Here is an 18,307-nt window from a genome sequence, read left to right as displayed (position 1 = left end):
GGTGTTCTTATGCACTGAACATTTATGTTATGTATGTTATGTTATGTTATGCACTGTTACATTTGAGGCAAACCAAGTTACAGAGCTGCCCAGACTGTGACAAAATTGAAGAAGGAACTATGAATGAAACAGGGCACTTGAATTAAGTGTTGTCTCTAAATAATGATTAGGTAGAAAGAATAAGCAGACATCTCTGATAAATCTTTACATTTCCTAGTTCAGTAAATCTAGTGTGAGAGAATATCTTGTATTCACTTTAGAAATGTATAATTTATAGGGATTAGTTCTTCAAATGAGCATGGACACTGAAAAAAAAAAAAGACTCTTGCAAACAGAATTGAGGTGAGAAGTCTTGGATGATAATTCCATTCCATTTTGTTTTAGAGGAAGTAAAGAAATTTTAGAGGAAGTGAAGAAAAACTGACATTGTGGTTGAAAGTAATATCAGAGGGAGACAGTATTGTCAAGACTATAATGAAATCACTCTAGTGTTTCATTCTTGTTATCAAATTTTGTTTTTTGAATATGTGCAGAAGTTCAGAGTGGAATGTTACCATCATTTTTAGCTAAGGTATCTATAGATAATTCATGTGGGCACTGACATGTTATTACTTAAATTGTAGAAAATTATTTTGAGAAAGAACTAGGGAATTTATTTTAGGATTAAAAAAGTGAAACACTACAAATGACTTCTTTTTTTTTATTCCCCCCCAATATCTGTTGCTGCAATGAATAGCGGAGTTTCATGGCCTGTGTAGCAGTGGAATAGGCATTACTGTGGATGGACGAGGTATGTTGTACATTTTATTTAGTATATATGATTGGAGGTGGGAAAAAATGATATGCTTAAAAGCAGGTTTTTCTGTAACATACATGAAGACTAATATTTTACGTTTAGCATTTTCATTATTAAAGCATAATAACTAAATGATATCTAAAGGAAAGGCCAAAATTAGTTCCCTACAAGCATAGATGTTATCTTAATCCAGCAAGAAGAAAACAGTCCTGTCCATTTTAAATTCTGACAGTATGTGAGTTTTAGGATACAAGACAGGTTTGTCTGATTTGGGTAATGAGAGGAATCACTTGCGTTTTTAGCTGATTTTCTATCATTTAGAATAATAGCAGAGCAGTTCTTCACTCCAGAACCAGAAATAATTTCTCAGATGAGGTACTTGGAAGGAAGCTTACTAAGAAAGGTCCTCCTATGTAGTTCCTGAAAGTGAGAGATTGTATTTGTTGCTGGAATTTGCAAGGTTCTAGCTCCTTTTTCTATCAGAGAGGGGACTTTTACAAACAGTTGAGCCAAACCTGAAGGAAGGGCAAGATGTGCTTTACCTTCCAGTTAAATAGGACAGGTAGAAGAAAGGGTGGTGAAACACAATTCTGTGGTTTTATTGCTAGGTGGTTCCCCGATGAGTTAATAAATTTGCAGCCAGATACTATACATGTAATATTTCCAAGCATTTAATTTGTATAACTTTTATCCTCTTCAGCATTAAAGCTCTTACTCAGTTCAGCAGGAACAGAATGAGACCCATGGAACATTATACCTAGTAACAGTCACATAACTTAAAAAAAAAAAGCACTGTATTAGAAGGGTTCAGTACTGTAATTACATGTGCATAATTTTATCTTTGCTTTTTGAACTCATTCCTTAATGTCTTGCCGAACTTAGAAGCAATGTGAAATATGTAGTTTGTATATCTCACAAAGAAATAACAGCAGTGCATCATGATTTTGTACAAATACTTCCTTACTGTTAGGATTTGCTTGTAGGAGGCTTTACATTCTTTGGGATACATGGAAAATGAAATTTCTCACTAAAAATGTAAAACTAGTTAAGCTTTCCATCAACTGCAAGCTAAATACCATGATCTCTAACTAGTATTTTTGCACATCTTGCACGTGAGCTCATAGACAGTTTTCTTGATGCTATTCCTACTGCTATTTATGCCATGGGAGACTGTTTGCTGGTTTTATGTCCTGAAGGAGAGGAGTACTGATCCTACATCTGGTTGCTAATTTCTATTGTTTTCCTCATCAGAAGCAATGAGAATCCTTATCTAGAGTGAATAGGAATATATTTTACCAGTGAAGGTCTTGGCGTATAGAATGACTTGCAGTTGATTCATAGCTTGTTAATTAAGCTGCTATCCATCACCTGCTTGCATTCAGCTTGTGGTTAACAAGCCCCAAACCTTTAAATCTTCCTGTGAGAGGAATCTGGATGCACTGATGAGGGCAAAGATTTTACTGTCTGGTTCAACATAAAAAGTAAAGGGAGGGACCGGACCTTCTAAAAGCATTAACTTTGAGGAGTTGGACACTATGATCCTTCTGAGTCACATCCAACTCAGGATATTCTATGATTCTATTATTAACTTCATAAGGAAAAACAGAATCATGAAATGTGATTTTCCTGCAAGATATAAACGAGGCCAGTAAAATACAGAAAACTTTCTGCTTTGAAGGAAACATAAAGGTGAAATATTATACTACTTTATACTTTCTTAAGAAATATTCAGATATCTCAGATCTTTGAGTTTAATCCAGGCTTAGCATAACTTTTAGAATCATAGAATTGTTTGAGTTGGAAGAGACCTTTAAAGGTAATGTAGCTCAACTCTCTTGCAATGAAAAGGGGCACCTACAGCTCAGTCACGTTGCTTAGAGCCCTGTCCAGCCTGGCCTTGAATGTCTTCAGGGATGCGGCATCCACCACATCTCTGGGCAACCTGTTCCAGTGTCTTACTACCTTTTCCTTACACTCAGACTAACTCTCCCCTCTTTTAGTTTTAAGCCATCTCCCCTGGTCCTATCACAGCAGCCCCTGCTAAAGTGTCTGTCCCCTTTTTTTGATTGCCTTTCTTTAAATACTGAAAGGCTGCTATCAGTCTCTCTGGAGCCTTCTTGTCTCCCTAACAGTATTTTCCAAATACATCTCAGAGTATATGTAAATTATGGGGAATATCCTGATCTAAACTGCACTATGTTTCGAAAGGAAATGTCCTTTATAAAAAAATGAACTGTACAAATATAAAGCAATATTTTTATGAAGTCACAGTTAGATCAGCATCCCTACTGTTCTTTCCAGTGTTTGGAAAGGGTACTATTCAAGTAATGGGCTTAACGTATGGGAAGAAATAACTTAGTATTGAAAACCCCTCTTTTCCTCAGAGGTAAAAAAAATATATTAAAAATAGCCTGTTCCTACTCTTATAGTTCATATAAATATTCTGGAATTTTCCAACTATAGCAGAAATTCTATATGGGACTGTGAATTTAGGGAATATATCTCATTCATCATCCTATTCTGTCCATCCAAGAGAAATTTCAAAATTTCAATAAATACTGTGATTTCTATAAGCCTGAATATGCTGTGGTATTGATGTATGCATTAGTTCTGTATTAGGAAATGTATTTATGTCACCTAATAAATTATATCTTCTTACCTATATCCTCAAACCACAGGCATTGAGTGCACAGGTTTGGTATTTTGCATCAAGGTGTTCTTACAAACATGTAGTCATTCTATTGATTTAGGGTGGAAAGCATGTCTGCAGGTCATCCATTTTAGCGTTCTGCTTAGAGCAGGGCTAATTTCAAAGTTGCCTTATTGTTTTTGGAAGATCTCCAAGGATGGAATTCCCACAGTTTCTCTGAGCAGCTTACTCTAGCGCTTAACCAGTCTTGTGGGGAAGAATTCTTTCCCTAGCATTCAGTTTAAATTTCCCCAGGTGTAACTTTTAACGGTTGTCTCTTGCCCTTTTATTGTATAACTCGAAGAAGAGATTTGCTCCATCTTCTCTGGGACAGAATCACAGAATGGCCCAGGTTGGAAGGGACCTTAAGGATCATGAATCTCCAACCCCCCCATCATAACTATCAACCTCCCCATTTAATACTAGACCAGGCTGCCCAGGGCCCCATCCAATCTGGCCTTGAACACCTCTAGGGTCAGGACATCCGCAACCTCTCTGGGCAGCCTGTTCCAGCACCTCACCACTCTCATAGTAATGAACTTTCCCCTGACATCCAACCTAAATCTTCCCTTCCTCAACTTAAAACCCTTTCCCCTTGTCCTGCCATTATCTACCCTTTCAAAGAGTTGACTCCCCTCCTGTTTATAGGCTCCCTTTAGGTACTGAAAGGCTGCAATGAGGTCACCCTGCGGCCTTCTTTTCTCCAGGCTGAACAAGCCCAGCTCCCTCAGCCTGTCCTCATAGGGGAGGTGCTCCAGTCCCCTGATCATCTTTGTGGCCCTCCTCTGGACTGTCTCCAACAGTTCCCTGTCTTTCTTGTGCTGGGAGCTCCAGACCTGGACACAGTACTCCGGATGGGGCCTCACAGGGGCAGAGAAGAGGAGGACAATCACCTCCCTGTCTCTGCTGGCCAGCCCTCTTCTGATGGAGCCCAGGATACCATTTGCTTTCTGAACTGCAAGAGCATACTGCTGGCTCATGTTCAGTTTCTCATCTATCAGGACCCCCAGGTCATTCTCCACAGGGCTGCTCTGAAGGATTGCTCCTTCCAGTCTGTATAAATGTCTGGGATTGCTTTGGTCCAAATGCAAAACCTTGCACTTTGCTGTGTTGAACCCCATTAGGGCCCACCTTTCAAGTCTGTTGAGATCCCTCTGAATGGCATCCCTTCCTTCCACCATGTCAACTGCAGCAGTCAGCTTGATGTTGTCAGCAAACTTGCTGAGGGTGCAGTCAATTCCGTCATTGATATCACTGATGAAAATGTTAAAGAGCACCAGTCCCAAGACAGACCCCTGGGGGAGCTGCTCATTACCAGCCTCCACATGGACATAGAACTATTAATTACCACCCTCTGTCTGCAGCCTTTCAACCAATTTCTTATTCATCTAGTGGTCCACCCATCAAATCCACATCCCTCCAATTTGGAGATAAGGATGTGGTGGGGGACCGTGTCAAAGGCCTTGCTGAAGCCCAGGTAAATGACATTGGTTGCCCTTCCTTTGTCCACCAATGCCACCACTCCATCATAGGAGGCCAACCAGACTAGTTAAGCATGACCTTCCCCTGGTAAAGCTGTACTGGCTATCTCGGATCACATGCTCATTCCTCATGTGATGAAGCACGTTGTCCAGGAGGATCTGTTCCATGATCTTCCCAGGTACAGAGATGAGATTTACTGGCCTGGAGTTCCTGGGTCCTCCTTGCTCCCTTTCTTGTAAATGGGAGTGATCTGACCCTTCCTCCAGTCATCTGGGACCTCACCTGACAGCCACAACTTTTCAAATATGATGGAGAGTTTTGGCAACCACCTCAGCCAGCTCCTTCAGAACCCTGAGATGCACGCCATCCGGCCCCACGGACTTATACGCATTCAGTCTCATGAGGCAGTCTTGGACTTGCTCTGCCCTTACAATGGGGGGGGGGGATTTACTGCCCTGGTCCCCACCTAGAGGTGTAGGAATGTAGGGCATTCATCATGCAGGAACCATCTTAATTATGAGAGAACTGCTATCATATCTCCCTGTCACCATCATCTTGCTCGCTAAAGAAACCTAATTAATTCAGCCTCTTTTCATGTATCATATGCTTCACCCCTCTAACAATCTTTGCAACACTTTGAGTTATTCGCCCCAGTCTGCTGGTATCTTTCTTGGATTGAGAGGCCCAAAACTGAACACATTATTTGACATAGATTTGGTGTCATCTGTGCCAAATAGAGAGGAATAATTGTTTCCTTTACCCTCCTGGCTGCACCCTTGCTCTAAATAGCAGCCCCAATCTCCAGTGAGTCAGATTTGATTCTGTCCGCATCACTTGGTCAGATTTTTCATACTTTCCAATGTCTTATCTTCTGTTAATGCAGATATTAATGAGTGTGCATTGGATCCTGACATTTGCTCAAATGGAATTTGTGAAAACCTACGTGGCAGCTATCGTTGTAACTGTAACAGTGGCTATGAGCCTGATCCTTCTGGAAGGAACTGTGTGGGTAAGTTGCTCTATTTTGTTATAAATATTGAATAATTCATCACCACATTGATGATAATTTGAATTGATAGAACATGGGTTGCAAGGGAGACATATGTTCTTATAGCTGTAGTAAAAACAAAAAATTTCTATTGATCCAACCTTCCCTGGTAACTCCATAGCCAGTATTTTTACAGTGTCTTTTTCTGTTATTTGGCAGAGGTGTTTCATGATTTTTTTTTTTGTTGTTAAATACTGTTTGGGACGTGTAGGCATGAGATATCATTGCAGGTTTGGATTTGTTATTCTCGAAAGCGTGGATCAGTTTGTGTTATATTCTGTTGTGCAAGAGCATCTAAAATGTGACACTTTCAAGACTGGATGATAAGTTGCCAAGAACTGATAGTCATGGTTTTGCATAATAAAATGTAACAGATGGCTACCATTACCAAAATGAACAGTACCTGGTGGTCTGTGAGCACAATCTGTGCAGTAATTTGTGATATCCCTGGGTTACATAAGTACAGTAGGATTAATTGATGCATGCTGAGTACTCTAACTTGTGAAAGCTTTCAGGCGAGAAAAATAAACCATTCCTGCAATTTACCGAGTCATAACTGGATAGTAGGCCCAAATCTAACACTAGTTTTTCAAAATATATTGGTTGCCTTGAGTGTAATGCTTCTTGTGTATTTCCACGGAGACTACAACAGATATGAAGAAAGCAATACTATTTGATAGAGGAAATTCTCACCTACAGAATGCTGTTTTCACCACCATTACCTATGCATTTTTGCCAGTGAGGATCAAAAGACTGCATGCCACACTCGTGAAAATCTGCACAAGCAGAGGTATCCCATTTTCACTGTTAGTACTGGTGAAACGCACCACCCACTGCCTCACTGTGAGAGTGAGGTGCCATTTTTTCCCATGCAGAGGAATTCAGTGTCACACTTTCCCTTCATCCACACTTCCATGTCAGGCACTGTTCAGTCAGACAACCCCTCTGCTGCCAACTGTTGCACAGCAACAACATTGTTGGGAAGGTTCAATCCCTACTGCCATAGTACCAACATCTGCCTTTGATGTTGAGGGCCAACATAATAAAGGAGGAGGCATTACTTTTGGAGCAGTCCTCATATTATTTTAGGTCACCACCAGAATCACAGAAGTGAGATTTTTTAATTAAGAGACATTCACTTGTCAGTTTTTTTGGTAGTTTGGTTTAGATTATAGAGTTGCAATATCTAGGCACATTTTCTGTGTTTGGCAGTACCCACCAGAAAAGGCCTAGCATTACACATTTCAGAGTCTGGATAATTAATACTCTTCATGTTTCTATATGATCATGTGGGTTTTTTTTTTATTTATTTGGGGAATTCTTATAATAAAAAAAATGTATACTACAAGTACATTGTGTAGTAATAGGGCTTATAGTCCTATTATAGCCCTGCAGTTTTTCACACAAAACTTAAGTTTTTATTAAAAACTAATGGAAATGTTCCTGAAATCATTGGAAAGTCTTAAATCTCATCCTACCACATGATAGATTTATTTGGAGGAATTACTGTTCTTGACACTTAAAGTTCATTGATCTGTCATTGGTATTTGTGGACAACAAAACTGCAGCATTTTTGGTGGAGATAACCTGAACTATTAAGTGTGGAATCATTTTAATATTGAACATTCCTACCTAGGAACATGAAGTAGTGAAAGTGCTTCTTTTCATTTCCTTGATTTAAGAAATTTTGCAGCTAGTTACTTTCTGAAGGCCCTAAATATAACCTTTTGACAGGAAATACAATACTTCACAATACTTCCCATTCTTAAAATTCTTAATTCTTAATTCTTATAATAATTCCTATAATATTCTTTTTAGAAATTGATTTCAGGGAAAGAAGTGTTATTTATTTAGTTACACTTGGGATTCTGTGACTGCTGGTATAGGAATATATCTTATTAATTATATGAGTAAAAATGCAGCATGCTCACTGTGGGGATGCTTTTATTCGTAGATGTGAGAATTTTTGCACAAAATAATTTACGAATACTCAAATTAAAAGTTGAAATGTTTTAGTTAATTATACAAATTAAGATACGCTGAGAAATTAAAATAATCAGGAGCCACATTATTCTGTGTTTTTACACTGCATGTTACAACAGATGGAAGTCCGCATCTGAAGTTTAACTACAAGACCCTAAGAAATAATACTTTTGTAACACTGATAGTTTAAGTTAAAGCACATATGACAACAAGTTCAAAATTAAAGTCTGCTCCCTTGGAAAACTTCAATTCCAAGTCCATCCTCTTCTAATTAGTTGAAATTATATGAGGCAGATTAAGGATCAGTAAGTTGAGGAGCTTCCTTGCAGCTGCAAAACTTAAATTTTGTATGTATTATTTGGGGAAATTAAGGCTCCATTGCCTGAAGTTTAATGGAATTTGTAGGCATGAGTTGCAAAATATGATGTTGTTGGGAAATTAAGATCCTTGAGATTGTATTTATCATGCTTTCTTCTTTTTCTCCTTTATTTTAAACTTAAATTCTCTAAAAAAGTGAGTTAATCAGCTGCAATTTTAACTTTAGGAAATGCAACTGGAGAAAACATCAGACTTATCACAGTTTATCCTTTTGTAAACTTAAGTGTTTGTGAAATGTGTTGGGAATTAATGGAAAGTCATTTAAAATTACGATTTTTTACATTTTAGAAATAATTTGGACATGAAGTTTGATTGATTTTTTATAGCTATGTTTAATTTAAGGGGGGCTCAGGTTCTGATGTTAATTGATGGGTTTTTCTTATTCAGTATGCTTCCTATCCTAGTCTTAATCATAGCTTTTATTTCCTGATACATGATACACACCTGCTCTAACCGTATGTATATATAGTCTAAGATGTCTACCATACATGAACAATTCAATTTATATTTAAACACATATTAATTTAATGGATTACGAAATCCATTTTTTTTTACTAAAAAAGAGGATTAGAATTGTAGTCTAACATGCTTTTACTTATGCATCTTGAAAAAAAAAAAAAAAGACAGCTGATAAAGGTCCTTTGAAGATGATATAGTCATACAATTAGATTATTAAGGTCATTCCAGGAGAATGGGAATATTGTTTTAAGACTACCCATCAATTGTTTTTAAAGACTGCTATTGAAAACCTTTAAAACTTCAGTAAAAAAGAATCTGAAAATGGTTTAGATTTTTGAAAAAAAGGATTGGCATTTTTCATTGCATAGTCATTGTAGGAAACAGCACATCTGGTAACCTAATTGTTGCAGTAGAATGCAACAGGGGCTTGTTAGAGAGACGAAGGCATCTTGTGGCATTTGATCTTACTGATATTAACTCATCTGTTACAGACATTGATGAATGTTCAGTGAATGGGCTGCTGTGTGATAATGGCCTCTGTCGAAACACTCCTGGAAGTTATAGCTGCACTTGTCCAAAGGGCTATGTGTTCAGCACTGAGACAGACACGTGTGAAGGTGAGAAATCTACAAATTGTTAATTTTATTGTTTTATTTTATTTGCTTTTATTGCTTACATAGCATTAAAGCTAACAGATTAAAAACCATTCATACTGGAGACGAGCAAGAGAACAAGAGAGTACTAAGGTATGGCATAAAGCATTCCTCTTATAATTTTTCTACAGTACTTTTAATGTGTTGGGTCTTGTCAGTGAATTTCTATGAAAGTAATCAGTTCATTATTGTATGAAAATGTTTTCCTTTCTTTAGACAATATATGTGGAAGATTAAATAGAAGCAAATGTATACTTGCCTTTCATCATACAATTTAAAGTTTATGGTATAAAGTTTACAATTCAAGGAAAACTGCATGTTTTGATCACAAGAGACTCTTCATTTTTTCCCATCAGTCTATGGTGATTTTTAATTGTAGATCACATTCTGATATGCATGTGATGTTTGAGTTCCTGGGACTGGATGTTACTGCCTGGTGATAAAAAATTGTCTTTTGTTTTCCTCAAAATTCATACCTTATAGTCAAAATTGCTTTTGTTTTCATACTGATGGACAATGCTAGAGCAATGAAAGTGTCACACTGCAGAAACTGAACACAGGATCACAAAATTATTGTGACTGCAAGGAACTGCTGATGGAGGTCATGTTGTCCAACCTCCTGATTCAAGCAGGGCTCTTCAGAGCAAGTTGCCCTTTGCCATGTCTAGATGGCTTTGAAACATCTCCAAGGAAGGAGATTCAACGACAGCTTTGGGAAATGTTCTAGTACTCAGTCACCAGTCACCACTTTGAACCCTCCTTTTGAATGTATACATTGATAACATCCTGAACCTTCTCATCTTCAGGCTAAACTGTCCCAGCTCTCTCAGCCTTTCCTCACAGGAGATGTGCTCCAGTTCCTTCATCATCTTGTTGGAGCTTAGACTCTCTTCAGTATACCCATGTCTCTCATCTACAGGGGGGCCCAGACCTGGACACAGCCTTCCAGGTGTGAATGCAGCAGTGTTGGGTAGAAAGGATGGATAATTGCCTCTCTCTGTTGGCAGTGCATTGTTTAATGTAGTCACAAATGCCATTAGCTTTCTTAGCAGGAAGGGCACATTGCTGGGTCTTGTTCAACTTGGTGTCTGCTAGGACCTACAGGGCATTTTTTGCAAAGCTGCTTTTCAGCTAAGTTGCCCCCATCATGTACTGGTGCCTGGGTCTGTTCCTCCCCAGTTTCAAAGCCTTACTGAGGGCTTTGAACTTCTCATTGAACTTCATGGGTTTCCTGCCAGCCAATTTCTCCAGCTTGTAAAAGTTCCTCTGGATAGCAGCATGAGTCTCTGATTTATCAGTTACTCCTTTTAGTTTGTGGCATCTGCAGACCTGTTTGAGAGTATAGACTCCTTCAACATCCAAATCGTTAATTACCAAATCATTGTTACCGAATAAGAATGGACCCAGTATCAATCCCCAGGGCATACTACAAGTTACTGGCCTCCAACTAGGCTTTGGTTTACTGATCACCACCCTCTGGGTTTGCCAATTCTTGACACTTTTCAGTCCACCTCACTGTATGTTCATCCAGACTACATACCTGAAAACCTTCTCCATGAGGATCTTATGGTGGCAGTGTCAAAGGCCTTACTGAAGTCCAGGTAGACAGTATCACTCATATCCATCATACTAGTGATTTAATTAGTGAAGCTTACAGGGTTGGTCAAGCATGATTTCCCTTTGTTGAATCCATGCTGACTACTCTTAATGATTTTCAACTCATTCATATGCCTGGCATAGCTGCTCCATCAGCTTTTCAGGGATCAAGGTGAGGCTGAGTGACTTGTAGTTTTTCCAGGTCCTCCTTCTTGCCCTTCTTAAATATATGAGTGACATTTGCTTTCCTCCAGTTTTAGGCACTTCCCCCATGTCTATGACCAAGCAAAGATTATATGAAGTATCCTCACAACAACGTTTGCCAGTGTACCCTCATTGCTTGCAAGTGCATCCTATCTGGACAAATAGTCTAAATGAATGTCCATTTTGCTTACCAAAATGTCCATTTGTTCCCTGGAGTGATACCGGTCCAGAAGGTTACATCTTCTGTGCTCCAACATTTCCCCTTGATTTGTGGGAAGTGGGATTCTTGAAGACTGGTCTTTCTAGTAAAGACAAGCAAATTTTACTAAGAAATTTTAGTTATTTATTAGTTGTTGTTATTAGTTATTTAGTTATTATTAGTTTTAAGCAAAGCTGTGCAGTAAGGGAGTTGAAATGAAAATATTGGCTTTTGTCTCATTTTTAATTAATATTCGGAGCAGTATTATATTACTGGATTTTTTGCTTTATATTATTTTATATTATAAAATATATATTATTTTTTGCATAATATTATTACGATTAGAAAGTTTTTATAATAATTAATTGTACATTGAGTGAGTGATGATGAAGGTACAATCCTTCTGGAATACATATTGTATAAACCAGTATCACCTTCTAAATTTGCCTGGAGTAATGGAAGACATTATTGTCCTCAGCTGCTTGTTATTACTGATCAGCCACGAGTTACTTCCATACAGCTAAGCAAACATACAGAATGGAAAGTGGAAGCACTCTTTAAAATGTTCTTGCTGTGTAAGATCAGTCAGGTTAACTTAAAACATTTCATTCGCAGCATATGCTGAATGGGCTAACTTAACACTGCAGCAGTGAGGAAGGCTCATGTGCCCTTTGCCAGTTTTCTTTAGAGCAGTGGAAGCAAGCAGCATGGGGGCAATAGCGTTTTGAATGTCTCCAACTGTTCAGAAAGTGAACATGTGTTTACACTCAAAACATCTCATGAAATGGTTTAAATTCTGACGGTATCAAATCTTTCACCTCTTCACCCCTTCTATTCAAAAGGAATTATGTTTCTTTATATTTCAGTACATGTGTGTTTCAAAGGCCACTTTTAAGAGTTAAAATTTCTTCTCTTCTTATATGTTACAAATTAGCAGCACTTGCTCAGGTTAGGCGTTTTCTTTTATCATGCTCCCATGGATTTATAGCACACTGTGCTAAATTGTCTTAATGCCTCGTATCTATCCACAGTGTTTGTATGAGATATTGTCTTCAGAGTCTGTCTTTATGTTGTGTTTCCATGCCTAAAAACATTTCTAGCAGTGAAAATTGCTTTCCATGTGCTTTTAATTATCAGAATGGAAAATCCAACGACTTCAAAGCATAACACTGAGCAAAAGATAGACCAGTGAGATACCAGAATAAAAATAGCTTAATTATTGAAGTAGTAGTATATCCAGATTTTCAAATGTAAAATGTAAATATGTATTTTAACAGCAATAGGAATAGTAATGGTATCAGAAATATTAATAAAAGGCTAAGGTTTTGAACAAAAAAGTGTGCAGAAACATGATTGCACTGGGCCACAACATCTACAGGGAAAAAGTGATCTTTACTGTCTTCTGGGCATCCTCATGACATGGGCATCACCATTCCTCTGTTAGATCTTCTGCTAGCACAGGTTTTGGGGATCATAAATTTTCACAGTTCATAAAATCATAGAATCATAGATTATCCTGAGTTGGAAGGGACACACAAGGACCATCAGGTCCCACTCCAGCTCCATACAGCACCACCCAACTCTGTGTCTGAGAGCAATGTCCAAACACTCCTTGAACACCAGCATCCTGTTCCATTGCCACTGCCCTCTGTCCCTGACCCGCAGCTGCTCCTCCCCTGACACAGCTCCATGCCGTTCCCTCAGGCTCTGTCACTGTCACACAGAGCAGAGATCAGTGCTGCCCTCTGCTCCCAGGGTACGGTTGGCCCTTTAGGCTCCAAGTTACACTGCTCATGTTCAGCCAGAACACCCTGATCCCTTTCTTCAGGCTGCTCTCCAACTCTTGTCCCTAGGTCTGCGTGTATAGCTAGAATTAACCTGTCACAGGAGTAGAATCTGTCAGACTTTGTCAGTTGCTATTGTTTAACTTTGTGCCCTTTAATTTGTCACAGTTTTTTCGCAAGGTCTCTCTACTCTTGAGGGAGTAAAGAGCTCATCCCAATTTAGTGTCATCAGTGAACATGTGTAGTTTATCTTCAAGTCCTGCATTCAAGTCATTGATGACAATGCTTAGGAGAACTGCCGCCTGAAGGAGTCCCATGAAACCCCACTATTGTCTGGCTGCCAATCTGACGTAACCACATTTACCATACCCTTTGAGCCTGGGTCGTCAGCAAATTAGTTGTTCACCCATGGCATTGTGCCTTTGACTACTTGTATGCTGGACATTTTGTCCGGTTCATTGAGGAGCAGGCAAGTTGTTCAGATAGCATTGCCAGCAGATTTTGACTGCAAAATCATAGCATCTAAACAGGTTACATATAAGATTAGACAGAGTTTAAAGCAAGTTTTATGAAGACAGGATTCTAGTAGAAATATAGATGGCAGATATCTCTAAATAGTAACTTAGATCACTTTTTTAAGGAATATGAGACTTCTTTTAGTTTTTATCCAAAGGATATATGTGCAATTCCCAAATTAACTGTTTAGGGATCACGTCTAAAAATAGGAACAGGGAACTCATGTCATATGTTCAGAATAACACAATACAGTACTTGGTGACAGTCAACTAGTAATGTAGGTACTGAAGCATTTCATAATTCAAGTCAACCTGAAGATAGAAAATGCAAATACCTTATTAGGAGGTTGATAGGTAAATTAAAGTCTATTCTGCTTTGTAAGAAGAATGACTGAGTTGATCATTCAGAATCATTAAGTACAGCTGTTCAGGTTTCTGTTTTGTGCATTTATTATTTGCTGGGTTTGGAGATAGATGAATTAATGCACTTAATCACTTGTTTTCTTTTTTTACCTGGAAATGTTTGCTGTATATTTTTGAGTACTTGTAATGAGTATATTTCCTTCATGAAATAACAGTTGTTGTTTCCCTTTGTTCTTTTTTGTAATCCTATATATCTGCTGAAGTCTGAGAAATGACTGCATGGTTGGGCACAAATGCAACAGTAATATTTAAAATAATAGAATATTTTATTAATGTAAAAAAAAAAATCTCATTTAAAAAACAAAAAGACAAAACCAAAGAACCAACCCTTAGCCAAAACTTCAGATTTGTAAGAATATTTTCTTTTTGAACAATTATTTTAGTGTATCAACTCTAAAATACTTGTAATTCTTTATTGTCTGTGTGGCAGATTTGGAAGGATATTCAGTTTCTTTCAGTACATTTATATACATGAAATTGCTTACACAGACTGTGAAGAATTTATCATCACCATCTTGGATAAGATGGAATTGAAAGAAGTTAAACTGAAGTTTAGATTTAACTGATCAGACAAAAAAAGATCCAGGAGTGGTTTGGCATAAAACTATCTATGAAACCTGTTAAATTATTCTAAAGTTGAGTGGGTTGGCAATTTAAGGAATATATTCATCTCTTTTTTTATCTAAATTCTGCTTTCAGATGGGCATTTAGTCATCCAGTTTGGAGTTACAGGTTCACTAGCTGTAGAAAAAAGACAGAAGCTTTATGTTGCGCTCTGAAAATGCTCTGGTGCTTACTACTCACCAATATATTTTTAATTAATATAACTGTCATCAGTAACTGCGATAAAACAACAAAGCCACTTACTGTTTTCAGTTATAGTTGAATTGAAAATTTTTATCAATTTGTTGCAGAGAGTATAGGGGTTGTTTGAGTCTTCAGAGTCTGTGAAAGTAGAGATTTTTACATCAAGCTCTGTGGTTTAGATTGTGTTTCCAGTGACATAACTAGTTAAACGTAAACCAGATGTGCTTTGAAGTTTATTTCCAGGAATGTACAGCAAACTGTTTCAATTTTTGTTTCTGTGACATTTACAGTGTACACTCGTTCTTCTTAAGCAAAAAATCCTTTTTTTTTTTTTTTTTAAAGTAAATATTTTCATACATTTGTTTTTTATTTTAAAATATAAAACAGTGCTTAAAATCAAATATTTTTCTTGCTTTTTTTTTTAAAATGCCACTTAGTGTTGTTAAAAGAAGGTTTATGGAAACAATCTTGGGAGTTTGTTTGCACTGTGCTTATGATACTTCTTTGTCCTGATTAATCAGAGCATTATTGGTGAAATATGTTCACCCTTCAATTTTTCTTTTTTTTTTTGAATGGTGGCTTTGAGAAGTGGGGAAATTTATAAGCCTCTGAGTACTCAAAAGCACTGGGTTTTGGCGAGTTGGTTTGATTTTTGTTTCTTTCTGTTCCATTTCGTTGGTTGATTTTTGCTAACATGGAGCTGAAGCATATCACATGCAGAACGTAACAAACAAATTTTTCAAGTTTGGGGGCCCGAAGCACAGTCATAAGATCATTTGGAAACAGCTAGAAGTTAATGCCTCCTCAATGCATAACCTCATCCTCATTGAAATCTGTTCTCCGTATTTCTAACCTGTGGAGAGAAATGGCATGGGATGAGTATTCCTTCGTCTGCATCAGGGCAAAGTAAAATAAGAAAAAGCATGACTCTGTGAGACAAAGTCTCTCACACCTGATCTTGGTTATGTGCTTTTGCCATTTTCAGCCCAGAGACAGGAAAGTGAACGTTTATCTGAAGCATCAGGGACTGGCTGGCACTGACAGTAGACAGGTGTAGATCTTTCTATTCCTCTACATTTTTGATCAGCTGGCTCCTCAGTTTGATTCCTTTTCTTTGTCTTTTACCAGAGAGTAAAGAACATAACCCATAAACCCATAGGTGGTTTTCTCCTCTCCATCTTCACTTATTCTTGTATCTTTCAGTTTTGGGGATGCTGACTTTCATGTATGGTTCTCAGCCATTTTTTCGTAGATTTGAGTTTCTTGTTAAATGTGAAAACTAAAAGCAGACATGTATTTTCCTAGAAAAAGAATTGATTATAAACGTAAATTTTAAATTCTCACGGAGAATTAAAGATATGTATAATAACCTGATACATTTTAAATTTATAAATGTGAATTATCGTAAGTTTTATGTGTTTTTTATATTCTGAATATTATTAAAGTAGTGTCTTAGATACTAGCAGTACTTTCTGCTCAGTATAGTGTGTTGTCTTACACACTGGTGCTGTATGTGCAGGTGTGTGTGTGGTGGGGCTGACAACTGTGAAAATCATGTGACATTTTTATGAAAATCTCTTGCTTTCATCTGTAACGTTTTTAGGCAGACTTCAAGCATTTTACCTACAATTTTCCTTGCTGGGTCTCTGACTCAGACTTCTAATTTACCTTTAAAAAATATCAGACAAAACACTCTATTTCCAAGAATGATTAGCTAGTAAGAAAATGTTGATCTTTGTATTGAGAAACATGTAAATATTGTGACCTCTTCTTTAAAAAACGATTGTTCCTCTATGCTACTGCAGCTTGTAGTTCTTCAGCTGTTTTTCTCCCCCCTTACTCTGAAATTGTGCTCAGATTTGGCTAAGTTGGAAGTCCAATTTTGCATGTATTCAGTGGAGATATACTATATTCTTTGTGTGCAAAAGCCCCAAAATTTCCATTATGGTAACTTCTCTGAAGTTTCCGCCTTAGGTGAACAGGGAAGAGCACTGACCTAGACAGATAACCACACCTGCATAAAAGCAGAAATATAAATGCAGAGATTGATCAAAGATCCCTCTGACCCAGTGCTAACTAAAATAGAGCAAGTACGCAGCATTACTTTCCAGAAATACTGTCTGAACTGCTGTGATTGCAAAGTAGGATCTTTCCATTAATAAATGTCTATGGATTTCTCTTCAATAAGTTGTCCAGGTTGATGTTGATGATGTTGATTCAACATCTCAGGGAGAGGTTTTCCAATTTCTCAACACACTGTGTAAATAATTGTTTCTTTAGTTGTTTGGCTACCAGCTAGCTTCACTGGATATCCCTTTGTTCTTGCAATGCAAGTGATGGTGACGTGTTGATGCTTTTGACTGGGAGCAACTATGTGTATCTTCTGTATAGTCCACTTTCCCTTCCTTTCTCCCCCTGTACTGAGAGCTATTCAACATATAGTGCACTTTAAAGATGACCTTTATGCTTGTTGTGATCTGTTTCTAATCTTGGGAATATTTGGTTTCTCTGTGAAAGCAGCACACATTACTCTCTGCTACCAGGTATTGCTGGCTAGGAAGAGATAGGGAGACTAGGGAGGCAGGAAACGTACCCTGGATTGTAAAACTTTAGGTAATAAAGTGTGAAATGTATTTACAGGGAGAGGAAGGGATGCAGAGCAGATAAACGTTTTCCAGATTGCCAGCTGGGATACAGAGGTGCTTAGCACTTGCTCTGTACAAACTATCTGGCTTCTGCATATCTACATGGTTACTTCTGTGCTGTGTTGGTACATGACCAGTGCCAAACCTGCCCTGGCCCCACGTGCTTGCCTACACTGTTGTTGTACTCTTTGGCAAGCTGGAGTGAGCTATGATCTATTAAAATCAAACCTGAGATAACAATATCTAAGCAGGCTGTCTGCAAAGAAAAGTGGAAGCTATGCCATCAGTCAGATGCCTGTTTGGGACTGGCAGCTCTGGAGGAGCAATGCATTACTGGAGGGACAGCATTATTGGTAGCATGGGACTTAGCAGCTCAGGATTAGTACAGCAGTTAGCCCTGTATAGACAGTCCTTCAACACACTTCCTTGATGTGGTAAAGCCACCTGGATCTCATGTCTGCCTCTGTGTAAGGTGGGTAACACACAAGACAGAGAGTAGATTTTACTCTTTCTGCTCAAAAAAACTTGCTGTCATTCAAAGACAAGTCTCTTTACTGTTTGTAGGTAAGTAATTCCATTAAGAAAAAGAACTGTCAAAATTTGCCCTTGTTAGGTTCTTGGCTTGGATGAGAAGAGGGAAGTGACA

General features: G+C 38.0%; 1 protein-coding gene across 6 annotated transcripts in view; it reads left to right on the top strand.

The window, feature by feature from the left end:
- The window catches only part of FBN2 (fibrillin 2), a 169,152-nt gene that overhangs the window by 80,661 nt on the left and 70,184 nt on the right, over window positions 1–18,307 (top strand). For all 6 annotated transcript variants that reach the window (XM_090130816.1, XM_090130814.1, XM_031605304.2 and 3 more), the window contains 3 exons: window positions 737–790; window positions 5,851–5,976; window positions 9,327–9,452. In XM_090130816.1, coding sequence (XP_089986942.1) covers window positions 737–790; window positions 5,851–5,976; window positions 9,327–9,452 — 306 coding nt within the window. The remainder of the gene's footprint in view (window positions 1–736; window positions 791–5,850; window positions 5,977–9,326; window positions 9,453–18,307) is intronic.

Source organism: Phasianus colchicus, chromosome Z (assembly GCF_987193195.1).
Source record: "Phasianus colchicus chromosome Z, bPhaCol1.hap1.1, whole genome shotgun sequence".
Taxonomy (NCBI): Eukaryota; Metazoa; Chordata; class Aves; order Galliformes; family Phasianidae; genus Phasianus; species Phasianus colchicus.
This window is presented reverse-complemented; position numbering and strand designations above follow the sequence as displayed.